We start from the raw sequence: 21,526 nt of genomic DNA on the forward strand, positions 1-21,526 counted from the left end.
TTTAATGCAGCTACCCCCTTTCTCTAAAGAACCACAGCTTCCTTGCCTCCTCTTCCGGCATATCTTTCATCTTCGTCCTAATGAAATGCTCATATAGCATCTGATGCCGATTCTTCGCCTCCTCGAAGTCAACACCAGGCGGTATCCATCCCCCATCATTCGACTTGAGCAGTTCATGCGTAGACTCCCGCAAGGTGAGCCAATCCTGATACTCGGTCCATTGCCTCTCGTGCTGTGTAATTTCGGCCGCGGAAAAGTGATACGGACATTCTTTGGACAGACCCAACTGCTTCCAATACTGGAAGAGTTTAACAAGACAGTCGCGGAGAGGGAGGATACCGTCTCGATACGTATCAGTGCAGAGGGTGAATAGTTTCCGAACTGCGACGTCCGGCTCAGGCAGGTCCAGATACGGCTCCATATGCGACTTGACCAGTGCAGCCTCGTAGCACTTAATCCGCATAGCTTCCTCGTGTCTCCGTTGCGCCTCGCACATGGCGTCCTCCTGTCCAATTCCGTCTTCGGCGTCACAGCCCATAGTTAGAAACAGCGGCCAGCGCACGTTCATAAACCGTGGTAGAATATTAGCATACTGCCAGTCTACAATACCATCTACTCTGGTCGGATCTTGTCGACACACGAAGATATTGCCCGGGTGGAAGTCGGGATGGCACAGGACTGGCCCGCCGTGTCGCTTCAAGGCTGGTAGTTCGGTGAGAATAGGCATGATCTTTTTTGCTCTGTGAAGAGTGCCGATGTGTTCTTCCGGTGTACCAAAGTGGGGCCCACGCCCGGCGTAGGAGGACTTGTAGTGTTCGATTTGGAAGATGCCTTGGTTGACGAAATCGTGGGCAAGCGCGGTTAATGATTTCCCTGCGTCGTTAGCCAAAGCAAATATACAAGGCTGGGCGTGATACATGGGCCTGAAAATTGAGCATACTGCTCCGGATCTGCAGCAAATCCTCCTGGCCACGAGCCATGATACATGGGCCCCAGACAATACGTTTCATCCACGTCGATAATACGGTGTTTCGATTTCTGCAGGGCTGCGGGGAGCGCATTACGGAAGTATAGGGAACCATAGCCCGGGAAGGCGACGGCAGCAAGGTTACTCTCGAGCTCTGCGAATTTGCGCACAAGGGTTGATTTCTGTGGTTCTTCGAGATCATCCCACACTTCGGATAGCTGTCGGCCGGGTGATGGGTCGAGGATGATGTACTCTGTACGCGCAGGGTTGTCGCCATCGGCGCTCCAGGCCAGGACTTCGGACACAGGGGTAGGGGAGTGATATTTGACTGCTTCTTAGCGTATTCCTAAAGCGGAGACACCTGGCATACCGAATCCCAGGACAGCCACTTCGGAAGCCGTCCCATATTGCCTGGGAACTATATTCCGGCAAGGCACTTTCGCTATGACCATCCGGCTATTCTCCGTGGTCATAAGCAGCGCCTTATTATAACCTCCCTCCTTTTTGACCACCTGATAGACAGGAGAGTTGACAGACGGTAGTGACGCGACGGTCCGGCATAGTGCATCCATGTCGAACGGGGAATAGCGCTTGGCTAGTTCATATTCTTCGTTGACCAGGAAGCGGCCGGTATTATAACGATAGAGATGGTCGTTGCTCACTTTGTTTCCTGGGTCTGTTAGTGCCATTGCCTTTGCCTTTTATGTCAATGATAGTCGGATACCCTGGGCATAGAAAGAGAGAGACCGGACGAGGGATCTGTATCTGGACATGTTTGATGTTTGGAATGGTGGACGGGCGAGGGTATATATAGGCATATGTCATTGTGTCGTAGCCTTCGATATTGATACCGAGCATTAAGCATTGCATGTAGTATAAGTTATCTACCCAGCTGTAGGGGTTTACGGGGTATGCAATATCATTCCGATACTATGCAGTATCCTGTCGAAACTCTGCATGGATTTCGGAAGATCAATAGACCTCCGAGCCGTCTTAATTTGCTTTTGGCATATATTAAAATTCTGCACTAGCATTCCTGCACTTTGCACATCATCAGAACCGTTCAACCGAACAACCCCTGAATCGCAACAGGCCTCGATTCAGCCAATCTCTTGGCCCCAGTCTGCCATTTGCTCGTTGCACCCATTATTGGCCCTACCAGAGCCTGCCGAAGTTTGACAGGCTCGATTGGGTTACGCCCGGAATATGCTCGGATACTTAACTCTCTTCGGGAGGCACTATTAGGCCCACTAACTTGACACTACATGACTCGCCGCTGAAAAAACAGGCTGAATCCTTGATCTCCTGAAACAATCCGCTTCCACATGGCCTAACAATGCCTTTTAGATCATCTCCGCGGTGGCCGGCCTGCATTCCCCGGGGGCTGCGCTAGTTTGAAATCCGGAATGACAGACGCTCCACTGTTTATTTTTGTTCCTTGCGGTTGGGCGGCGGTTGACCACTGCTGCCGTCTCTCTCTTAATACAGTGCAAATTCTTCTTTCTCCTCAGCAGTTCGTCGTTCTTCGCTTTCCATTCTACCTGTCATCTTTCCATCGTTGTTCTACCGGGAAACGGTATGACATGCAATGACCGACCGAAATCTGGAGGTCAAGGCCGTCGCGGCCACCTTCATGTCCATCGCGGCGGTGACGGTGATACTGCGTTGTTATGTGCGGTTGCGTATCGTCAAGGCGTTCGGGTGGGATGATGGTGCGATGGTTATTGCTATGGTTTTCTATGCCTTGTTCTCCGGCAGCATGATCGGGGGCAGTTTATACGGTACCGGGCGGCATTTCAGCGAGCTCACGGCTCAACAACGAGTCACGGCGATGGAATATTGGTGGTTCTGTGAAATCGCCTATTGTTTCGCCTCTGTCGGGTGCAAAGTGTCGGTCTGCATTTTCCTGCTGCGAATTACAGTCAAACGGGAGCAGATTTATATCTTATACTGCGTGATGGGTTTGACGGCCATCTGCGGTCTGGCCTTCATGTTAATTATGCTGCTGCAGTGCAAGCCGCTCGAATATTTCTGGACCAGAAGCGCTCTCGACCCCTCGATCCCCGGCTCGTGCATGAATGTCCAAATCGTCATTGCCATGACCTATGTGTACAGTGCGTTTGCGGCGATATGTGATTTCACCGTGGGCATTCTGCCCATCTTCCTCGTTCGGAATTTGAGTATGCGTCGGCAGACCAAGATGGCTGTCATTGGTATTCTCAGTATGGCTTGCATGTACGTCCCTATTCCCTTCCCTCACATTGTCTCGTCCTGTCTAACAAGAACAGTGCCTCCTCAGCAGTCATCATCCGTATCCCCTGGGTCTACACCTTTGAGGAAGTCAACGACTTCCTCTACGCCACCGTCGAAATCGCCATTTGGTCGAATATCGAAACCGGTCTGGGCATATCCGCCGGTAGTCTAGCCACCCTCCGTCCTCTTCTACGTCGGTTATTCCCTCGCTCATCGCAAGAGGGCGGCAGCTATACCCCCGCCCCCGGATCGCGCCGGCTACCACTCGGATCGTTGGATAGCGGAGCACACAATCGCTTCCGCCCGGATAAACTGGCTGTTACTGTGACCACTGTGCAGAGCCAGCACCCTGGCGAGGAACTGGACAGCTGGGAACGGATCAGTCAGGAACAATTGACGGAGCGACCGCCGCTACCGGGCATTGCAGAGGAAGTTGGCATGGGCATGGGGATTCATCGGACGATCGAGGTGAACCGGACGGTCGAAGTTACACAGGGTGAATATGTATAGCATCATCATAATTTACTGTATAAATATAGATACACGGCGTTGGGTTACGGTTCGGATTGTACAAATGGCTCAAGCATGAATAAATGCATTCACCACCTCAGTAAACTGCCCCGGCTGCTCGACCATAGGCAGGTGTCCAGCCTTGTCGATAACCTTCAACTCCGCATCGCCCTTGAGGTCCTCTGCCATCTTCTTCATCGTCTGCGGCAGGACGCCGTCACCGCTACCTGCGACGAACAATCCCGGGACGGACGCGTTGGCCATGCGGTCCCGCACATCATACGCACACAGCGCCTGCGCTGCGCGACGGAATCCCTCGAGACTGTTGTTCACGACGACGTTCTTGACGTGCCGTGCGATCTCGGGCTGGGTCGTGTATGACTCGTCAACGAACCAGCGGCGGGTCGTGGCCTCGGCCAGCTGCTCGCCAACAATCTTCTCTCCAGACGCGGACACGGTGCCCTCAGCCTCTGCGATGGCGATACGGTCGTTCCATGCCTTGCGGTTGGACTCGGGGGCGGAGGAGTTGGTGTCGCAGGAGATGAACTGGTTGATGCGGTTAGGGTACAGCAGCGCCGTGTTCATGACCGTCACACCTCCCAGACTGACACCGATCAGGCTGGCCGTGGGGATACGCAGGTGGTCGAGGAGGGTGATGATATCGCCTGCCAGGACGTCGATGGTGACTGGTGTCTCGCCGGCGTTCTCGAGGCGTCCGCGGGTCAGATACCGCAGAACACGGAAGCCCTTGTTCTTCGGGTTGGACAGGAATGCTTCCACGAAGCCGTCCCAGACGCTCCAGTCGACCAGGATGGAGTTGCTCAGCACGATGACAGGCGAATTGTCGTCACCACTGCCCTCCAGACGGTATGGCAGATCAACTCCATCAGGAGTAGTCACAAACGACTCGACAGCAGCCCGGGGCTCAGGCAGGGTCTTAGTCCGACCATCATTGCTCGACCACCGTCCCGTCTCCGGCGTAGCGATGGTAGACAGTTCACGCGGCGCAGGCCCAAAAGTGTAATACCACTGATAAACCCTCCTCGTCTTGCTCGTCACAGCATTAGCCATAATCTTCTCCCTCCACGCCGTCTCACAAGCAGCCTTATGCTCCGCACCACCCAAACCATTCACAGCCGCAAACTCATGCAATGCCAAAAACTCCTTCGACGCCTTCGAATCAACAGCAGCAGTGACGTAGCGCACACTCCGCCGCCACCCAGACACCTTGGCCAACATGGGGATATGCTCGTCCTCGTACCAGCGATTAAATTCCTCCTCCTGCTCAGGCTTAACAGTCATAGTCACAGAGAGCGTCACGATGCCCGCGGCCTCGGGATCCGGCAATGCATCTACCGGTTTGTAACCGTCGATTTTCCGCTCCGAGAAGAAATCGTACAGTTTCCGCCCGACGTCGATCTGGGCCATCACGTCCTTTTCGCGCTGTGTGCGGATGCCATCGCCGCGAAGCGCGAGGTATGTCTCCTTTGTGAGCTCGCTCATGTCGCTGATATCGTAGAAAGCCAGCCATTCGGGGGTGGCGGCGTCGGCGGCGCGGTAGCGGAAGCCATTGGGGACGAAGGGGAGGCGCAATCGCAAAGGACCGTGTTCGTTGTTGTACCAGTCGTGAAATGCGGAGGCAGAGAGCGATGCTTTGGGTTGCATCGTCACGTAGAGGAGGCCGGCCATTTTGGTGGTTGTATGTCTGGTGTTCCTCTGTACTCTTTGAGTACTACGTACTACGTATGAGGGCGGGGGAGGGGCTATATAGATTTCCGGAAGCCGAGCTCTACTACCGATCGGTAATTCTTTAAGTCTCCGTAACGTTCATCCATCATCATTCATTCTGGTAGTGTTCTACTCCGGAGCACAACTATGTACTATGTCTCGAGTACTCTCGTTAATCATACCAGATAGCATTCATACCGAATCCCTTCTCGGGAATATCCACCCTAGCCACTCTCGCCAGATTCTCATCCTTGAAGCGATACATCTCAACAAAACCAAGCTGGTCATCGCACAATGCCAGCCACTCGTCGCTGAAATCGCACGGACTGACTGCGTTGGAGTGACCGCCGCTGGTCGAAGTCGGGTGGATGAAGAGTTGGCGCTCGATTTCGCCGGATGGGCCGAGCTTGAAGGCCGTGATGTAGCCGGTGACATCAAAGTGGTTGGAGCGAGTGGTTGCGAAGAGGTACTGGCCGTTGCGAGTGCAGAAGCAGACGTCGCCGCGGTATTTGTTGCGGGGGGGGAGTCCTGGTGAGATTAGCAGTCTGACATTCGTGATTATATGAGGGAGGCGTACCATCCGGCAACAAAGGATAGGTAATGTGCGTAAACACCGGCACATTGTTCCTATCCAAAACGTACACAGCCAACCGATTGCCAGCCTCCATCAACACATACAGATACTTTCCGGATGGATGGATTTCGACCCATCGCGGATGGTCATCGGGCGACGGCGCCTCAAGGCAATCCACGAGCGTCAACTGCCCGGTCGCAGCGTCCTTGCGATGCGTCCAGACCTTGTTGGCCTGCAGGTCGGCCGAGTACAAGAAAGTCTCAGTAGGATCGAAGACCATGCCGTGGATACCGGTGTTTTCGACATATTCGTAGTTCTGCACATTCTCGGCCAGACTGCCGTCGTCCTTTACGGAGAAGACGTTGCCGTAGCCAGCGTATTTGTAGAATGGGTTGCCGTAGACATTGTACGGGGGTTGTTTGGCGGCGAGCACGAAGATGGCTCTAGTGTTGGTGTCTGCATTAGCAGCCAGAGGGTGACCGGCCACCGGGTGCGAGACTTGGTGGACAATGTCCGTCGGGCTGTTGACGGCGAACGAGTTCCATTTCTTCATCGCCGCGCCATAGATGGCTTTTTTGTCGTGCTGGTATAGTTAGCATTGTCGCATTGATTACATGAATACAGGGGCAGCGTACGGAAAAAGCCATCCATGAAATCGCCTCATCCTCAGGAATATCGGTCTTCTTGACCTTTGTCAGAGTCAATTCCTCGTCGTCGAACTGCACAGTGTAGATACGCCCCGGAGGCGTCCAAGTGCCGACCATAAGATGATGCTTCATTTTGTCTGTAGTGTGTGTATTGATTATTGTCCGGAGAGACTAGAGTCGGTATGTGAAAATAAGTATGCGATACAGAATTATGCCACTGCCGAGTGATTCTCCGGTTCGGCTCGCCGTTTTGGCCATTGCCGATGCACTCCTATAGAGTACACTATTTAAACGATACAGTCGTCGTCAATTTATCGTGAGTCCTGCAAATTTCTTATTCCTGGTCTGTTTTACAGATCCATACTCGAGTAGATGTAGTTTTGCCACCCTATACTGTATATCTGACTCCACATATTGTATATCTGACTGTTATACATCCATTGGTCAGTAGGTTAACTACAACTACTTGCAGCTGCATGCATGCTTAAATACTAGCCGGCAAGGAATGCAATTGTCCATGCTTCTCTAAGATAATACAACATTAATCGGTCGTACCCGGATAGAGTGCATCAAGTCAAGCTCCCCCAAGGCTGAGTTGGATCTACACGCCACAGAAGACAAAACACCCTGAATAGACCTGCCCCGGACCCCAGAAACTGCCCCGGTGCCCCTGCACAGAATATAGTTAGACTACATACAAGTACTCCGTGCCGACCACTGCTAAATACTGTATCGGGATCCAGCCACATCCCGATCTTCTTCCGGATGCGGGGGGAAGAGTTGACTGCCGGCGGTTAAGGTCTTTTCCGTTCGGCATCTGCGCGTGAGAGCGGTGGAATGTGGTCTGTAGTATGGTAGAGCATGCCCAGTTACGCTGTCGATGTAATGCACTTTCCCCGGTTGGTTCATATTTGGAACTTGCCGCCATTCGGCTGTTAAGATCGACCGATGCCAGATGAGGCCATCAATCAATCAAACCTTCGGCATGTAGCTTGTCACCGTTGCAAGCTGCCTCATGGTCATGTAGCCGATAAATTTGCCGTCGCCTTCCCACATTCTTATATTTATGTAGACCTCAATCCTCGAGAATTTCTTCTCTTCATCCGTTTCTATTTCGCTCATATACACAAAATATCCAAATCCCAATCCCATACCTTATCTATATATATATATATACACACAAAATGTCCGCCAACCGCCAGTTCGACCCCGACTTCACTCCCTATGTCGTCAACGCCATGGGACCTAAGGTCCCTGAGCGCACTCGCGTCATCCTGGGTTCTCTGATCAAGCACGTCCACGACTTTGCTCGTGAGGTCGAGCTCACTCCCGCCGAGTGGATGCTGGGTGTCGAGTTCATCAACTCCATCGGCAAAATCAGCACTCCCATTCGCAACGAGTGCCACCGTATCTGCGATGTTATCGGTCTTGAGTCGCTCGTCGACGAGATTGCCAACAAGATCGTCACCGACGAGGGCATCACTCCCACCTCCAACGTCATTCTCGGCCCCTTCTGGTCGCCCAACGCTCCCTTCCGCGCCCTCGGCGACAGCATCATCCAGGACCCCAACCCCGACGGCAAGGTCACCTTGATGCACGGTGTGCTCAGCGACATGGAGACCGGCGCCCCCATCGAGGGCGCCGTCCTCGACATCTGGCAAGCCTCCGCCAACGGCCAGTACGACTTCCAGGACCCCGGCCAGACCGAGAACAACCTCCGCGGCAAGTTCCGCTCCAACGAGAAGGGCGAGTTCTACTGGTACTGCTACCACCCGACCCCTTACTCGCTGCCCACCGACGGTCCCGCCGGTGTTCTCCTCAACGTCATGGACCGCTCGCCCATGCGTCCCGCTCACATCCATTTGATGATCACCCACCCGGACTACGCCACCGTCATCAACCAGATCTACCCCAGCGACGACCCCCACCTGGGCATCGACTCGGTGTTTGCCGTCAAGAACGATCTCGTCGTGGACTTCAAGCCCAAGACCGACGACCCCAAGGCTTCGCTTGACCTTGACTACCCCGTCAAGATGGCTCTCAAGAAGCACCACCCTAACCCCAACTCGGCGCCTCCGGTTTCGTCGTTTGAGCGGTTTAGCAAGAACAAGGGGCAGGAGAAGCTGTAAAAAAGATAGTCGCGGTGTACAATGTGTGGAAGATTCATGTAAATAGTTATTTTTGTTTTCTTTTTAGCGATAGTCCAAGCCTCTACGGAGAATGAATTGCATTGCATTGTGAAATATTTCTCGATATTAACTAGGGTTGAATAGTGAAGTATCGATTTAAGCACAGATGACAAAGACTTTGATGTTGGAATGTTAAGGCTCAAGTTCAAAACCCGTGGGAACATGGATCGTCTGCCCCCATCGATCGAAGTACTCGATGTACCAACAAGGAGAACATAGTCCCCAGCTTCCACGGACCACTTTCCCTTAGCATCATTCCAGTACGCGCTGATCGACCGGAATCTCAACTCTCCCGGTATCACCGGGCTGTAATTCAATCTTCGCGAACCCGCACAGTTTTTCGTTAGGTCTGTCCGATGACGCTCCAGTATATCCAGCATAGACCTGCACCACCTCGCTTCCGGTGACAGGGCCAGTGTTCTTCATCTCTGCGGTCACCGTGATGCTCTTATCAAAAGATAAGAACCTCACTGCACTTCCAAGATTCTAAGAAACAGCTCTGCCTAGCTGTCACGATGCCGAATTCGAAGCCTACTGGATCAGCAAAACGCAACACACACCTGTCGAGCAGGCGGAGCGTCGCAAAGCGGTTATGCTGTGGATGCACGGAGGCGGATATTGTTTCGGAAATGCGCTTCAGCCATTGTCCACGCTTCTTCGGGTAACAGAGGTAGCTGAAGGAGTTGGCGTGGATCTTGACATTCTCTCAATCGAATATACGCTTGCTCCCGATGCCATGTTTCCACAACAGCAGGAACAGGCCGTTGCAGCATACCGCTACTTAATCGAGGACGAGCACATTGATCCGGGGAGCATCATCGTGGGCAACGAGTCTGTAGGCAGCCATCTCGCTCTATCATATCTGGTAGGTCTTTCCAAAAAGGGTACCCTCGGCCAATGCGAGCGTTGCTCCTGTGTCCTTGGGTCAACCTGAGAAACTCGAGATCGTCTTTTATTCTCGCAATAAACACCTAGAATTCCTCGACAAAAAGACATTTGGATTGATGTGCATCCTTTCCCGTGGGTGAGGATGGCTTCCGGCAGAATGAGTTAGTGAAACTTAAGCATGCTCTCCGGTCGAGGCTGGAATTGGGGACAAGCACTGCCTGTGAGGACATGGGTTAATGTCGGGTCTCATGATTTGTTTATTGAGGATATATGTTGTCTTAAAAGAGAATGCAACTGCAGAAGGGGCAAACGTGGAGCTAGACATTGCGGAAGGGAGACACCACGGATGGCAGGCAATGGCGGACGCCTCTAATTCTGGTTCGTATTTTGCAAGTGGGCCCCGAAAGAAAGCATTTCGGAGGGTATGTTTGTTAGAAGTGAGAATATTGTCAAGGGTTTGTTCATATTCTAGATTTTAATACCCAAAAAAGGAAAGTGAAATTTGTGCAGTAAAGGGGGATACAAGATAAGTCAATAGTTATATATATTGTATATCCTTGGTCGGAAGTAGCCCCGAATGTCGCGCTGGCTCTGCATAGTTAACTCCCACCCCATGATACACGCTCATGCCTAGTTCATATATAAAGGAAGAACTATCGTTCAACGAAATCTCTTGTATGATAGCTAGACATAACATCATGAGTTTAGCTCCTAACACAAAGCTTGCTTGCCATATATTTTTTTTCAAGGGAAAAACTGGCACATACGACCATAGGGTGTGGAGAACAGGGCTTCCCGTCCGCTCAGCCGTACTTAAGCCACACGCCGGCCGGTTAGTAGTTGGGTGGGTGACCACCAGCGAATCCCGGCTGTTGTATGTTTTTGTTTTTTTGCCTACGCTTACCGTGAGCGTAGCGAGTGAGTGAGGTTGGTGTTTATTTTTTAGCCAGGATCTCAAAAACAAAAGTCCCCAGCCTGTTGTTGTCGCGTGGAATAGCAAATCCAAGAGCGTGATAGATCCCTGTTCAACGGAAAAGCCCAATAAATCCGAATGGGGTTGTCATGAATTTGTTGGAATTAAGGGTTTGAATTTCAAAGTCGTTGACAAAAGCACACAGCAGGAAGACTATGACTGCATTGTCAAAGGAACAGCCCAACAGCAGCTTCCAAACTTAGCTCGACAGAAAAGCCAAGGAGGGAAGGCAAAGAGAGAGGAGAGGAGGAGGAGGAGGAGGAGGAGGAGGAGGAGAAGCCAAATACTCATGCATTGGTGTTTGAGGCCTGAGGTTGAGGCGTGTGGATGGTAACAAAATCATGCACGCAGTCTAAGAATTCAGGAGTCTCCCACTCGTATTCATAAACATTTCCCAAGTCATTTCTCAAGACCAGTTTGCACAAGGTGTCAGGTAAAACCTTTCCTAAATCAACTGCTTCGGAAGAGTCGAAGCCAAGAAGAATGGTGATAGGGAGTTCAGCAGTTCGGAGATTGGTAAATTTCTTCAAGACGCCTTGAAAAGGTTCTAGCACATGCCCTCGTTTCTCCTCACCGTGGTATTCACCCATGCAGTGTGGGTAGTACTCAATTCCAATAGAGAGATTTACAATTATATTCCTGACGGATTCCAATGCTTGGATAAAACATCCACCGTTTTGAAAAATCTGCTGTTTTTTCCAGTGATATTCCAACCCCAGATGGAGGTTCTTCAATGACCGAGTTTGAGTAAGGAAAAAACATTCTCCTCAGAAATGGTCGACCGGGCCAGGATCAGTGTTTGTAAATGGTTAAGATTCAACTCCAACTTGCTCTCCTTGAGCTTTGTCGTATCGCGCAGCCAGATTTCCAAGTGTTGAAGAGAAGTCAGATAGAACCAGCCATCAAATTGATCATTGTTGTAGGATGCTGGAAAGCCATCAGGCCATTGTAATCCTGAATCAAATGCAAATTCAATAGGCAAAGGCACATTTCCACCATAGTCAATCAGATGAAGGGAGTCAAATGTTGACAACACTCCATTTAGCAAAAGAAGTGCGTGCTTCACCATTTGGCCTGGATATCCACCCATCTAGACAAAAGAATAGTCTAGACGAAGTGATCTGAGACTGAAAGTTAAGAGACAAAGACTGCAGCGAAAGCAAAGAAATTTCCTTCTTGAAGAGCTCGGGCCCAGTCCTCTGCATTATGGAACTGAGCGCCCTGAATCACACCAACTGTTTGTCCCATCACATCTTTGAAGCATGATGACTGTTTATCCCAGTTCACATTGCTTGTCAGATCGGCCCATGGTAGTACTGCTGATGATGAAAGCAGGCTGACATGGTGCACTGAAGATGCCAGCTCTGGCCTTGCGAAGAGAGTTCGAAGTAGCTGCAGCACTTGTCGCAGAGGGAGCTTCTCTGTATTCCAATTCAAATTCACTTCCCGGTAAAGAAACGGCTCTGCTGTTGCATGTAAGGACTTGCATGTGGTGCATATTGATAAGATATCCGGAAATGCAAGGTATTCGATAACGTCCACCCAACAGTCGTGTGGAAGAAGGAAAAGGGGGCGTTTCACAATCGCAGAGTACTGCTCAATCATGACTATTGTAGGGGATTAGGAGCATGCAATAAAAACATGTTGTGTAGACGAACGTATTGATGATGGTGGAATAGAGCAAAAATTATGTGCGCTGGTGACCTTTCTTTTGCGAGTTGTGGAGCAAACTGTACTCCGTTTAAATGTTAGTACTTGATGAAGATCAGAGGAATATTGGACCGATATAGTGAGCTCCGGAGAAGTGCACTCTATAGCAGACTCAATACTACGTACATTCCTTACTGCGCGATACTGTCTCTACGGCCTACGGCTGTCATATGGGCCTCGTATGGTAATCCGGAGAATCGGCACCGCTGCCCCGAAGCTTCCCCGTTTCACCCGTTTCAGTACTTTATTAGGCACGTGACACTTGAACGCCTGACGCTGAGGACTGAAGCGGAGTCTCTTGGATCGTAGCTCAGAGGGGAAATCGGGAGTCGATTATTCCGGACTAACGAGGTCTATATGGAGAGGACTAGCTGGACGAAAGAGGTATATTGCCTAACGAACGTATGTGCGTGTACGCAGTTGATTGAGTGCTTAATCTACCTAAAGGTGCGCACACGTTGGCCTATATCATCGGACCGGCGGAACTTGCCTGATCGGTTCCTTGTCAAGGACCAATGGCAAGTTGTTGTTTCTTGGACCATATGCCACCTCCAGCCCGCCTAACCTAAATTACATTTGGGAGAATCCCATCCCGAGCTTGGCAGAGGATGGGAAAATCCCATTCCCATCTCCCATTTTTTCCGAAAAGGTCAGCCTATTTGAGGTAGTGGCCAGAGGGAGAGGTTATACGCCATTCAACATCAGACGATTCAGAGTCCCTCACAGACGTAAGCATTTGCAGGTAGTTAATCATTGTACATTTTCTGCTGAACTTGAACACTCATCGGGAAAGATTGACAACTCCTGCCAATAGATCAGAGTGTGAGTGCAGTTAAGTGGGTAAGAGCCTTTTCCCCACACCTGTAATTGGGAGGTAGCCAACCACCATTCACTTTTGCAGTCGAATGCGTGCATATGTACTCTGTACCCTTCTAAAGATTCGGCTAGTACAGAGTACATAATTCCCCCCTCCCCCCCCCCGCTTCCGAATGACGTGTTCCAATATTTAGAACGGCGCGGCCCAGCTCTGGTTGTAACTTGTCGATCGTTGTACAGTCCAGGCCTGTCGCTGCGCATGTATGTAGAGCTCGGGCCTCGTCATGGGTTCCTGGCATAGCGGCCAGTAGACTAGTTGCATAAGCGGGGGTTCCACCTTCAGAATGGCTTGATATATGAGAGCTGAACCTTTGAAAATGACTCGTATAACCACAGCGCGGTTGCATATAGCTGAGGTATGGAGACCAGGTCAATTCGTACAGCCTTTTACTGCCGAATGCCTAGTTCCCTAAGTGCTAGGACCATATTCGACCTCGAACATATGATATTTGTATACCAAGATCTCTGACCACATAATTTTCTAGACTTGGCGTAATGCATAAATGTGTGGCCCGAGAACCTAGAAATAAGTAACAAGAACTGAATCGTTTCATGTCAAAAAGCAAGCCCACTCAGCTGAATGTAATGCAACAACACGGGCCTAGATTTGGCAAGTGCCTTACAGGACATCCGTCATGTTCCATGGAGTGTGGGGATGGCAGACTTCCTATCATTGTTATCCAATACTCCAAAATTGACAACATCATCTAGGAAAGATCGACCCCTCAGCTCATGGGGTCAACTTGGAAGACAGGATAAACTCGACTGTTTGTTTGGACTGTAGCAATTTGGATGCAGAAATGCTGGCGAGGCTGCGTCGTGCATAGAAAACAAGAGAGCCGATGGGCTGCCTCACTTTGTGCAATTTGCGAAATGCAGAGCTGCCTAACCTGGATTGATGAAGAGGAGGCCTGGGCGGAGGACATGGCAACATATAAAGGAGGTCATGTTCCCTCCTGAATCAATTTCTTTCCTCAGAGCATCACACCTCAGCAATCGAGTTCCCAAACATACTCAGACAACCAACTTATCAAACCACCCTTTCCATCCCCAAGGCCTCATTCAATATGCCTCACACTCATAACACCCTCGGTAATGATGAGTGGTTGCTCAAGGGCAACAGCCTGTGGAGTGAGAATGGCGTCTACGAGTTCAGAATGCAGCAAGACGGCAAAATTGTCGTGTACGAGAACGGCAACCCAAAGTGGCAGAACACCAAACAGCAGCGCTCCGACGTGAAGGGTGTCAGAATGCAGGCAGATGGCAACCTGGTCATCTAGTAAGCTTCCTTCCCTCTCTTCATCCTCTTTTTTCTTGCATGCGGTGTTTTACTTTATAGAGGAGCCCCTTGTGGCTGACAAAGTTATGTGCAGCACCGACAATAATGAAGCTGTCTGGCACTCTAACACCGCCCCCAAGAATGACGTTGTCCTTATCATCCAGAATGACGGCAATCTCGTTCTTTATGAGGGCAACCCAGTCTGGGCCACTTCGACCACCCCCTCCGCTCAGTAAAATCTCACCGAGAGACAGACGCTGGAAGTTGAGTATTGAAGTGGAAGATGGCATGAGGAAGCTGGAATCAAGGCAGTGAAGGTCTAGATTGACAAATTGTAGATAAATATTTACCTTGGCCACTCAGTTGTCAATAAAAGAATGGAGACATCTGCTATGAATACCACCTTGCAATCCTTTGAGGGCACAGTTGCCTTGTTGTAAGATAAGTAGAATTAGGGTTGATAGACTGTGCCATAAGGTGAATTTGATCTTATTTCTGGCGTTCACCACTTAGAATCCCCAAATACTATCCACTGTCTCACCTGGGTTTGTTTCTGGCGTAGGCTGTAACAAAAGCCTCTAGGACGGAGGGGGGAGTGGAGGAGTGGTGAAAATCCCAGAGAGACGACTGGGCGATGAGGAGGGGTGTATCAGCACTTTCTAATAAGATATTTATTGCTTCCACAAGCGCAGCTTTGCTAGACTTCACTGCGGTCTGAGGCCAGATGCTTTACCAAAACCGCATCGATATCTGTGACAAGTCAGTCTTGGATATCAAGCGGCCCCTGGCGGGTCGTTGATATTGATACTGGTACTTGCTCATGTAAAAGGGGGGCATTCCAAGAGTCAGTGGTGGACTTTACTTCAAGATAGTATTTGGGTCGCTTTCCCGACCAGTCCAAACGGGCTGGGGTCGGAGATTCACCGTTTGGGAGTCCATTTGGGAGAATCCCCTGTAATGATATCCATCACCTGAACACAGGCACCATCCACGGCCGTTTCCATTCAACATAAAGACAATCCAGATCTGTCTCTCAGACATGAAGCATGTGCAGGTAATTACTGCATGTTGTCTGCTTATCTGGACATTCATCAGTGAAAGCTTGACAACTCCTGCAATTGAAACCTGGGGCACTGGCTTCGCGGTTAGTGGGGTAGCCGAGTTACTTTTCATATTTCAGGAACTTGCTGTCAATTTGCATTGTGAGATCCCTCATTACTCTCAGTATTGAATTAGACTATAATTTTGCATTCAACTGCTGAATATGGCTTACTGGCCAGGCCTTTGCACGCAATCCTGCAGTATATGCTCAGTATATACCCGTTCAAAGAATTGACTAGCACATACGACCATAGGGTGTGGAGAACAGGGCTTCCTGTCACGGGCTCGGACCAGCAGATAATAACGAATTGATATTCCTATCTAAACTAGTGTAGCCATCGACGAGAATATCGAATCCGGGGGAAAAAGAGAAAAGGAAATCTATCTAGAGAAAGAAGGGATTTTATAGGCATTTATTTGACATCACTAATGTCCTGTCTGGCGTGTTGACGTCGTTTGTCTGTGTCAGTCGTTGATGCAGTGTTGAGCCGTTGACGCAGCATCAAGCCGTCACAATCATATCCAACCTCATTCTGATTTTGCTTGGCATCCAATTCATCCTCCAAAACCTTATAATCTTGTTTCAGTTCGAAACGGTCAGATGACAATTGAATCATAATAGCCTCAATTGTCTCAAGAGCAAGCCGGTTATGAAGATAGTGGCAAACATCTCAAGCAGTGCTGAATAGGTTTTCAACACCAACACCACTTGCTGGAACTGCAAGGAAATCTCGTGCCATTCAGGACAGAATAGAAAAACGAAACACATTATCTTGCCACCAGTCAAGAATGTCAGAAATTCAGCCTGGTGGTAAGATTGCTAGAAAGTCACCATGGTTAGATTCTGTTGACTTCCATATACGCTGAAGACTGATTGATATGCTCGTTGCTCCGACTGACCAATCAGAGCTTGAATTGCCCCACCTATTTACGACGTACTTCTGGACTGACAATCTGGTCAGACGGGTCAAGATTGGAGAATGGAAGGTGCGGAGCGGGACTTGCATGGCAAGAACCAGGAGGAGCATGGAAGACCCGGGGATTCCCATCGGGCAAGGGATACGAGGTCTTTGATGCAGAACTTCTTGGAGTTATTCAAGCGCTCCAAGTAGCATGGAAGATGGGAGGTCGGAGACCAATCACCATTCTGCTGGACTCCCAGGCCACCATTGCAAGGCTGCGACATACCCAGCCCGGGCCAGGTCAAGCTCTAGCAATTCAAGCACACACTATAGCTAAGAGTTTGCATGCCCAAGGTCATCAACCCACTATCCAATGGGTTCCGGGACACGCGGGGGTAGAAGGGAATGAGAGAGCTGACCAGGCGGCAAAGCAGGCTGCTGGTAAGCCTCCAGGAAGAGGCCCAAAAGATATCTCTCTTGCTTTTGCCCAGAGAGCCTGGACGGAGGCCATTACAGTACAAAAACAGAGATGGCTTGCCAGGAGACTCAGCCAACAATCCCAATGGTACAGGCTACAGAAAAACTGGTGGCTCAACCCCTTGGTTGCAGCGGCTCTGAAACACCTGGCAAGCTGGTACTTTCAACTGAAGTCAGGCCATGCAGTCACTGGAACATATTTACACTGGATCCAGGCTTGAGAAGATGCAACCTGCCAAGGATGTGGTTCCTCTAAAGAGACAGTACACCATTTTCTCTTTGAGTGCAGGCAATGGTGACACCAGTGAAACAGGCTCTACAAGGACCTGGAGAAAGATGGAGTTATGAGACCCACCACAGCAGAAGAATATCCACAAGGATGACTTCTAGGGGAGCCCAAAGCGACTAGGGCACTGCTACAATTCTTAGCCAACACCAGCGTAGCTCTACCTCAGGGATATCTACAACGGGCGGTGGAAAGAGCCTGGAAAGACGAGGAATGAGGACTGGAAGCATTGGAGGAAGCAAGTAGGCGAGGAGAAGGATAACAGGGAGGGTAGCCTAAGCTGAATCTCAGCTTAGACCACACCCACCCTGCTCGGAAACACAAGGAGAGCACTCTGCTCAAAAGCCCTGCGCATACAGGCGGTCTGGGGCGAGGAAAAGGTTCAGAAAGATCATAGAAGGAGGTTGGTACCTCAGGAACTCATAGGGACAAGGGAAGTAGAATAGCTGCTGACCCCGAGTCCATGAATCATGGTCTGTCATAGCTCTAGGGCTCGGTATGGACAATAAACTTGATTAAATAATAATAATAATACGACGTACTTCCTGCTCATGCCTAATCGTATCCACAGAGGATATGATAGAGAGATAATAGGACCGGGAATTACGGCTATGCAGCCAGCATCCTTTGACTATGGCCACCGCATACATGCATTATGCACTTTGTACTCCTTTTGTCTCTTTGAACTTCTTTCGCAACGACCTTCCCTTTTACGCTTAGTTGACGGCCGCCAGATTGTTTATAAAAAGGCCGTACAATAGATAGATATCTAGAATCAGAGTTCTTCCCCTATTCACTCCGAATAGTGCCTATGACATCCTTCCGAGCATAGTAGTTGACATCGGGCCTAACGGATGTCAAACCTCAGCTAGGAAGACTTTAGTCATCATCATTCTCATGATACCTATATTGTGACAAAGCCCATCTCTGGCTAGCATAAGCCATAGTATTCTGATAGAACTTAATTCTAGTAATCATGCTCCATCTTATAGTGTCATTGATAGACCTCACTAAACTTGTGGGTTACAGTGGCAATGTATCTCTTCAGTGTAGAATAAGCTTCCTGTTAAATCAGTACTTTGTAAGCCTAGCATTGAGGTATCACAGGCAGTGATAGTCATGTATAGGCAGGGTGCCTCGTGTAGAGCAATGGAAAATGAGTGGGGGAGTGCCCTCGGCTGGGCGTGTTTTTCACTAGGCCCTCGCAGGGTATAAACGAACGCCGTTGTGCCCGGTCAGACTCGGATGTGGATAACAAACCTACGACTCGATATATCAAGTCTGATATTTTTCATGACATATAAACCAGCCATGGTGTTTCTACTTATGCAGCAGATTGACGGGAAATGCGTCGATCAACAAAAACTCATGTCCCTACTCCAAACCGTCTATGGCATTTCCAACGAGGGCAGGAATAATTTCTACGTCGAGGTAAGAAGCCTTCCACTATTATTATTATCATCATCATCATTATTATTTTCTTGTTCGCAGGTTTCCCCTTGCCCTGAACTGCTTCAATATTCTATAATCCAAATTTGCTGTCTGCATCACTCCTGAGTGGCTAACATGTATTGTCAACTCTGATTCCTTGATCCCGTGTTTGGTGATTTGGATAAAGATGTTGTATACTGAAGCTACCGTAGATTTCCATTCTCCCCCATCAGCAGAAAACCTAGATAGGTAATTGATTTCTGCACTCAATGCACAAGACGAGTTATTGCATCTTAAAGTACAATATCCAGCTTCCTCTTTTTAATCATAGCCTTGGCTGTTGGGTCCGTATCCAATTCCTGCCCAAAAGCAACATCCTCTTTGCGGCCCTCGCTCGTGAACTTCCAATCATACTTCATTAGCAAGTAAATCAACACAACCTTGATCTCATTCCCAGCAAAGAATCGTCCAGGGCAGGCGTGCTTGCCATGTCCAAAGATAAGGTGTTCCGGTGAGGTCGTGGCAAATTGCCAGCGGTTCTCCTGTCCAGGCTGCTCACGCATCTTCAGGAACCGACTTCCTGGGCCGTCGCAACGTCATAGGGTCGGCCTTTGGCTGCGTCATCCATCCATCCGATCGTGTATGCCATCTTGGATGTGGATTGACCCGCCTCGCGGGCCTGGCGATTGGTCTTCCGGCGTTCCTCGATGACAGGCATGATTATTACCCGTGCCTCGGCGAGTGTCGCACGAACCTTGCGACATTCGGGCAGGAACCAGTGGACGATTGGACGCAGGAAAAAATGCCACTGCCGCAGGGTCCGCGCGGCCACGAATGACTCGATTGCGTACTCTTTGCTGATACCAAGCCACGCCTCATTGGCACACAACTCCGGACCCATGAATACTCGCGAGGACACACGCGCAACCAGTTGCAAAAGCATTGGCTTATACGTAATTTCCGTCCATGCTGTAGTCGGTGGGTTGGGTTAGCTTGCAAGAGGCAGGGTGCGAGAAGGATTCTATCCAGAACCCCAGGGGCGACGTACTCTCTGGCTCACCGAAGAGCTCCTCCACAGCCTTCGACGTTTCGTCCGCCAGCTCCTCGGTAATCAAGTCTTCAAGGGTAAAAAAACGTTAATGCTGATCCAACTACTTCCCAACTGATTACTAACTACTTGTATACTTGTATGGAAACAGGGTATTCCCATACAACTTACAAATTCAAAAAGCCATTCTCTTCAGACATCAAAGATTGAATATATTGATGACTTACCAGAGTATCCAACTAGTCATATTCATGGATACTCATATGTTGTTGCATCTAGAGGGCGATCACAGAGTGAAATGGAGCAGCTTGTTCATGAGGTAGCACTGAATACTTTATACTTGCTTTTAAAGTACTTGCTAATTGATTACAGGTTCAATATTCACAGCGACAACAGCATGGACCAAGAAGACCAGTCAAATGCCCATTTTTTAACTGTTTAGTTAAAAGATGGACTTGGAAATGCTCTGGCATCTATGCATGTGAATATTTAAATCCATTTCTTCAATCCTATCATCATACATTTGTTGATGAGGATTGTTGGAGCATGATTCAGAAGTCTCAGAAAGATATACAAAATTCTAGAGACAGATGTTGGAAAGCGAAATGCATACAGGTACTAAGCCATCCTTTAAGCAGTTCCAAAGCAGTTCCAAAGCAGTTCCAAAGCAGTTGCTAAGTATGTCTAGTTACTATCGGTCAAAAAGAGAATTCTTTAACAAGGGTTACGCATGTGTTGACCAGCTTCCAACTTGCAAGCCAGTTTTTAAGTGGCATACTGAAATGGTCAGTTGAATTACTTTTTAAATGCTTCTCAAGTGCTTACTCACTGGTTATAGAATGTTCATGGCGAATATCCACCATATATTGGCTGCAGTAATGGATCTAATGAATTTTTAACAAAACATCATAGAGGATCTATCCAAGGCCATACATCACTTGATATACAGTTTCTTGAAGATATTTTTAACCACAATATTATGCCAGCAACTGAAGAATGTGGTGTTTTTGAATCACTAGCATCCCGACGAAAGTACTGTGGTAAGTACATCATGACTGGTTACCGACTGGTTACCGACTGGTTACCGACTGGTTATCAACTTGTTACTAACTGGTTATGGACTAATAAGATCGAGATCACCTTCAAGGACCAGGCAGATTAAGACATACTCCCTGTAGTGTGATTTTTACTGCTTTAGTTCCAGTGGATATTAATGAATGTCCATATATCCTCTTTACATCCCATGGAATTCATCAACATCCACCACCACCACCAAGCAAGGCACCGGAACGGATTTTACAAGGAGTTAAAAGAATTATTCAACAAATACAAGACCCAAGTTTGACTACAGGTATGTAGTTGCTAAGCAGTTTGGAAGTACTTGCTAACTAGTTTGTTAGCACAATTTCTTCGAAATCCACAATTAGAGGCATTTTGTCAGCAGTATAATGCTTCTACATTAGCAGAGATCCACTCAAGCTTCTGTAATAAAGACTGAATTGCAACAATCATTCAAAAACAACAACTTCTTTCATACCCTAATGGACAAGATATTAATGGGTTGCTTTTCCTACAGAACCGGGACTCACTAGTGAATGTAAGTAGCTCCCATGTCACGGTGCCAGCCCGTGATCTATGCACGTGACTAGGCACGTGACCCACAGAGATATCTGTCTGCGCCAACGCC

At 49.2% G+C, this 21,526-nt stretch overlaps 11 protein-coding genes across 11 annotated transcripts; 6 read left to right on the forward strand and 5 right to left on the reverse strand.

Moving 5' to 3' along the window:
- Nucleotides 1-10: 10 nt before the first annotated feature.
- Nucleotides 11-1,656, reverse strand: ASPGLDRAFT_40680 (phosphotransferase family protein; the record flags this gene model as incomplete). The annotated part of the gene is made up of 3 exons (XM_022545251.1): nucleotides 11-873; nucleotides 918-1,295; nucleotides 1,338-1,656. The coding sequence occupies 3 exons, from the start codon at nucleotides 1,654-1,656 to the stop codon at nucleotides 11-13; spliced, it is 1,560 nt and encodes a 519-aa protein (XP_022395291.1).
- An 899-nt stretch (nucleotides 1,657-2,555) lies between these two features.
- On the forward strand, nucleotides 2,556-3,730 carry ASPGLDRAFT_138587 (putative integral membrane protein; the record flags this gene model as incomplete). Its single annotated transcript, XM_022541624.1, has 2 exons — nucleotides 2,556-3,202; nucleotides 3,256-3,730. The coding sequence occupies 2 exons, from the start codon at nucleotides 2,556-2,558 to the stop codon at nucleotides 3,728-3,730; spliced, it is 1,122 nt and encodes a 373-aa protein (XP_022395292.1).
- Nucleotides 3,731-3,799: 69 nt separating this feature from the next.
- ASPGLDRAFT_138630 (putative alpha/beta hydrolase) lies at nucleotides 3,800-5,419 on the reverse strand (the record flags this gene model as incomplete). Its single annotated transcript, XM_022541628.1, has 1 exon — nucleotides 3,800-5,419. The coding sequence occupies one exon, from the start codon at nucleotides 5,417-5,419 to the stop codon at nucleotides 3,800-3,802; it is 1,620 nt and encodes a 539-aa protein (XP_022395293.1).
- Nucleotides 5,420-5,546: 127 nt separating this feature from the next.
- ASPGLDRAFT_86441 (lactonase family protein) lies at nucleotides 5,547-6,865 on the reverse strand. The gene is made up of 3 exons (XM_022550386.1): nucleotides 6,668-6,865; nucleotides 6,036-6,615; nucleotides 5,547-5,986 (listed from the first exon to the last, which is right to left on the reverse strand). The coding sequence occupies exons 1-3, from the start codon at nucleotides 6,809-6,811 to the stop codon at nucleotides 5,631-5,633; spliced, it is 1,080 nt and encodes a 359-aa protein (XP_022395294.1). The 5' UTR covers nucleotides 6,812-6,865; the 3' UTR covers nucleotides 5,547-5,630.
- A 784-nt stretch (nucleotides 6,866-7,649) lies between these two features.
- ASPGLDRAFT_53529 (putative catechol dioxygenase) lies at nucleotides 7,650-8,969 on the forward strand. Its single transcript, XM_022548002.1, has one exon. It carries the CDS (start codon nucleotides 7,864-7,866, stop codon nucleotides 8,806-8,808), a length of 945 nt encoding a protein of 314 aa, XP_022395295.1. The 5' UTR covers nucleotides 7,650-7,863; the 3' UTR covers nucleotides 8,809-8,969.
- A 431-nt stretch (nucleotides 8,970-9,400) lies between these two features.
- Nucleotides 9,401-10,263, forward strand: ASPGLDRAFT_1510749 (alpha/beta hydrolase). The gene has a single exon (XM_022542214.1). The coding sequence runs from the start codon at nucleotides 9,461-9,463 to the stop codon at nucleotides 9,800-9,802; it is 342 nt and encodes a 113-aa protein (XP_022395296.1). The 5' UTR covers nucleotides 9,401-9,460; the 3' UTR covers nucleotides 9,803-10,263.
- A 2,270-nt stretch (nucleotides 10,264-12,533) lies between these two features.
- On the forward strand, nucleotides 12,534-13,376 carry ASPGLDRAFT_1206741 (uncharacterized protein). The gene is made up of 2 exons (XM_022540161.1): nucleotides 12,534-12,672; nucleotides 12,901-13,376. Exons 1-2 carry the CDS (start codon nucleotides 12,621-12,623, stop codon nucleotides 13,251-13,253), a joined length of 405 nt encoding a protein of 134 aa, XP_022395297.1. The 5' UTR covers nucleotides 12,534-12,620; the 3' UTR covers nucleotides 13,254-13,376.
- Nucleotides 13,377-14,382: 1,006 nt separating this feature from the next.
- On the forward strand, nucleotides 14,383-14,954 carry ASPGLDRAFT_53532 (uncharacterized protein; the record flags this gene model as incomplete). Its single annotated transcript, XM_022548003.1, has 2 exons — nucleotides 14,383-14,594; nucleotides 14,689-14,954. The coding sequence occupies 2 exons, from the start codon at nucleotides 14,383-14,385 to the stop codon at nucleotides 14,828-14,830; spliced, it is 354 nt and encodes a 117-aa protein (XP_022395298.1). The 3' UTR covers nucleotides 14,831-14,954.
- A 4,130-nt stretch (nucleotides 14,955-19,084) lies between these two features.
- On the reverse strand, nucleotides 19,085-19,372 carry ASPGLDRAFT_1510764 (uncharacterized protein; the record flags this gene model as incomplete). Its single annotated transcript, XM_022542215.1, has 1 exon — nucleotides 19,085-19,372. A coding segment is annotated over one exon (288 nt), but the record flags the coding sequence as incomplete, so codon positions are not given.
- Nucleotides 19,372-19,764, reverse strand: ASPGLDRAFT_96088 (uncharacterized protein; the record flags this gene model as incomplete). Its single annotated transcript, XM_022550582.1, has 1 exon — nucleotides 19,372-19,764. A coding segment is annotated over one exon (393 nt), but the record flags the coding sequence as incomplete, so codon positions are not given.
- Nucleotides 19,765-20,005: 241 nt separating this feature from the next.
- On the forward strand, nucleotides 20,006-21,436 carry ASPGLDRAFT_1510767 (uncharacterized protein; the record flags this gene model as incomplete). Its single annotated transcript, XM_022542216.1, has 6 exons — nucleotides 20,006-20,211; nucleotides 20,395-20,454; nucleotides 20,528-20,624; nucleotides 20,678-20,879; nucleotides 21,044-21,190; nucleotides 21,240-21,436. Coding segments are annotated over 6 exons (810 nt in total), but the record flags the coding sequence as incomplete, so codon positions are not given.
- Between the last annotated feature and the right edge of the window lie 90 nt (nucleotides 21,437-21,526).

The sequence above is a fragment of the Aspergillus glaucus genome, assembly GCF_001890805.1.
Source record: "Aspergillus glaucus CBS 516.65 unplaced genomic scaffold ASPGLscaffold_45, whole genome shotgun sequence".
Classification (NCBI taxonomy): domain Eukaryota; kingdom Fungi; phylum Ascomycota; class Eurotiomycetes; order Eurotiales; family Aspergillaceae; genus Aspergillus; species Aspergillus glaucus.

What these genes read in the sequence shown, in the direction of transcription:
- ASPGLDRAFT_1510749 (XM_022542214.1), top strand. Translation starts at nt 9,461, where the DNA reads ATGCTGTGGATGCACGGAGGCGGATATTGTTTCGGAAATGCGCTTCAG.
- ASPGLDRAFT_86441 (XM_022550386.1), bottom strand. Translation starts at nt 6,811, where the DNA reads ATGAAGCATCATCTTATGGTCGGCACTTGGACGCCTCCGGGGCGTATC. An exon ending in TTTCATGGATGGCTTTTTCC is followed by an intron (nt 6,616 to 6,667) that starts GTACGCTGCCCC and finishes TAACTATACCAG; the next exon opens with CACGACAAAAAAGCCATCTA. An exon ending in CTATCCTTTGTTGCCGGATG is followed by an intron (nt 5,987 to 6,035) that starts GTACGCCTCCCT and finishes TAATCTCACCAG; the next exon opens with GACTCCCCCCCCGCAACAAA.
- ASPGLDRAFT_1206741 (XM_022540161.1), top strand. Translation starts at nt 12,621, where the DNA reads ATGGTAATCCGGAGAATCGGCACCGCTGCCCCGAAGCTTCCCCGTTTC. An exon ending in GAAGCTTCCCCGTTTCACCC is followed by an intron (nt 12,673 to 12,900) that starts GTTTCAGTACTT and finishes GCGCACACGTTG; the next exon opens with GCCTATATCATCGGACCGGC.
- ASPGLDRAFT_53529 (XM_022548002.1), top strand. Translation starts at nt 7,864, where the DNA reads ATGTCCGCCAACCGCCAGTTCGACCCCGACTTCACTCCCTATGTCGTC.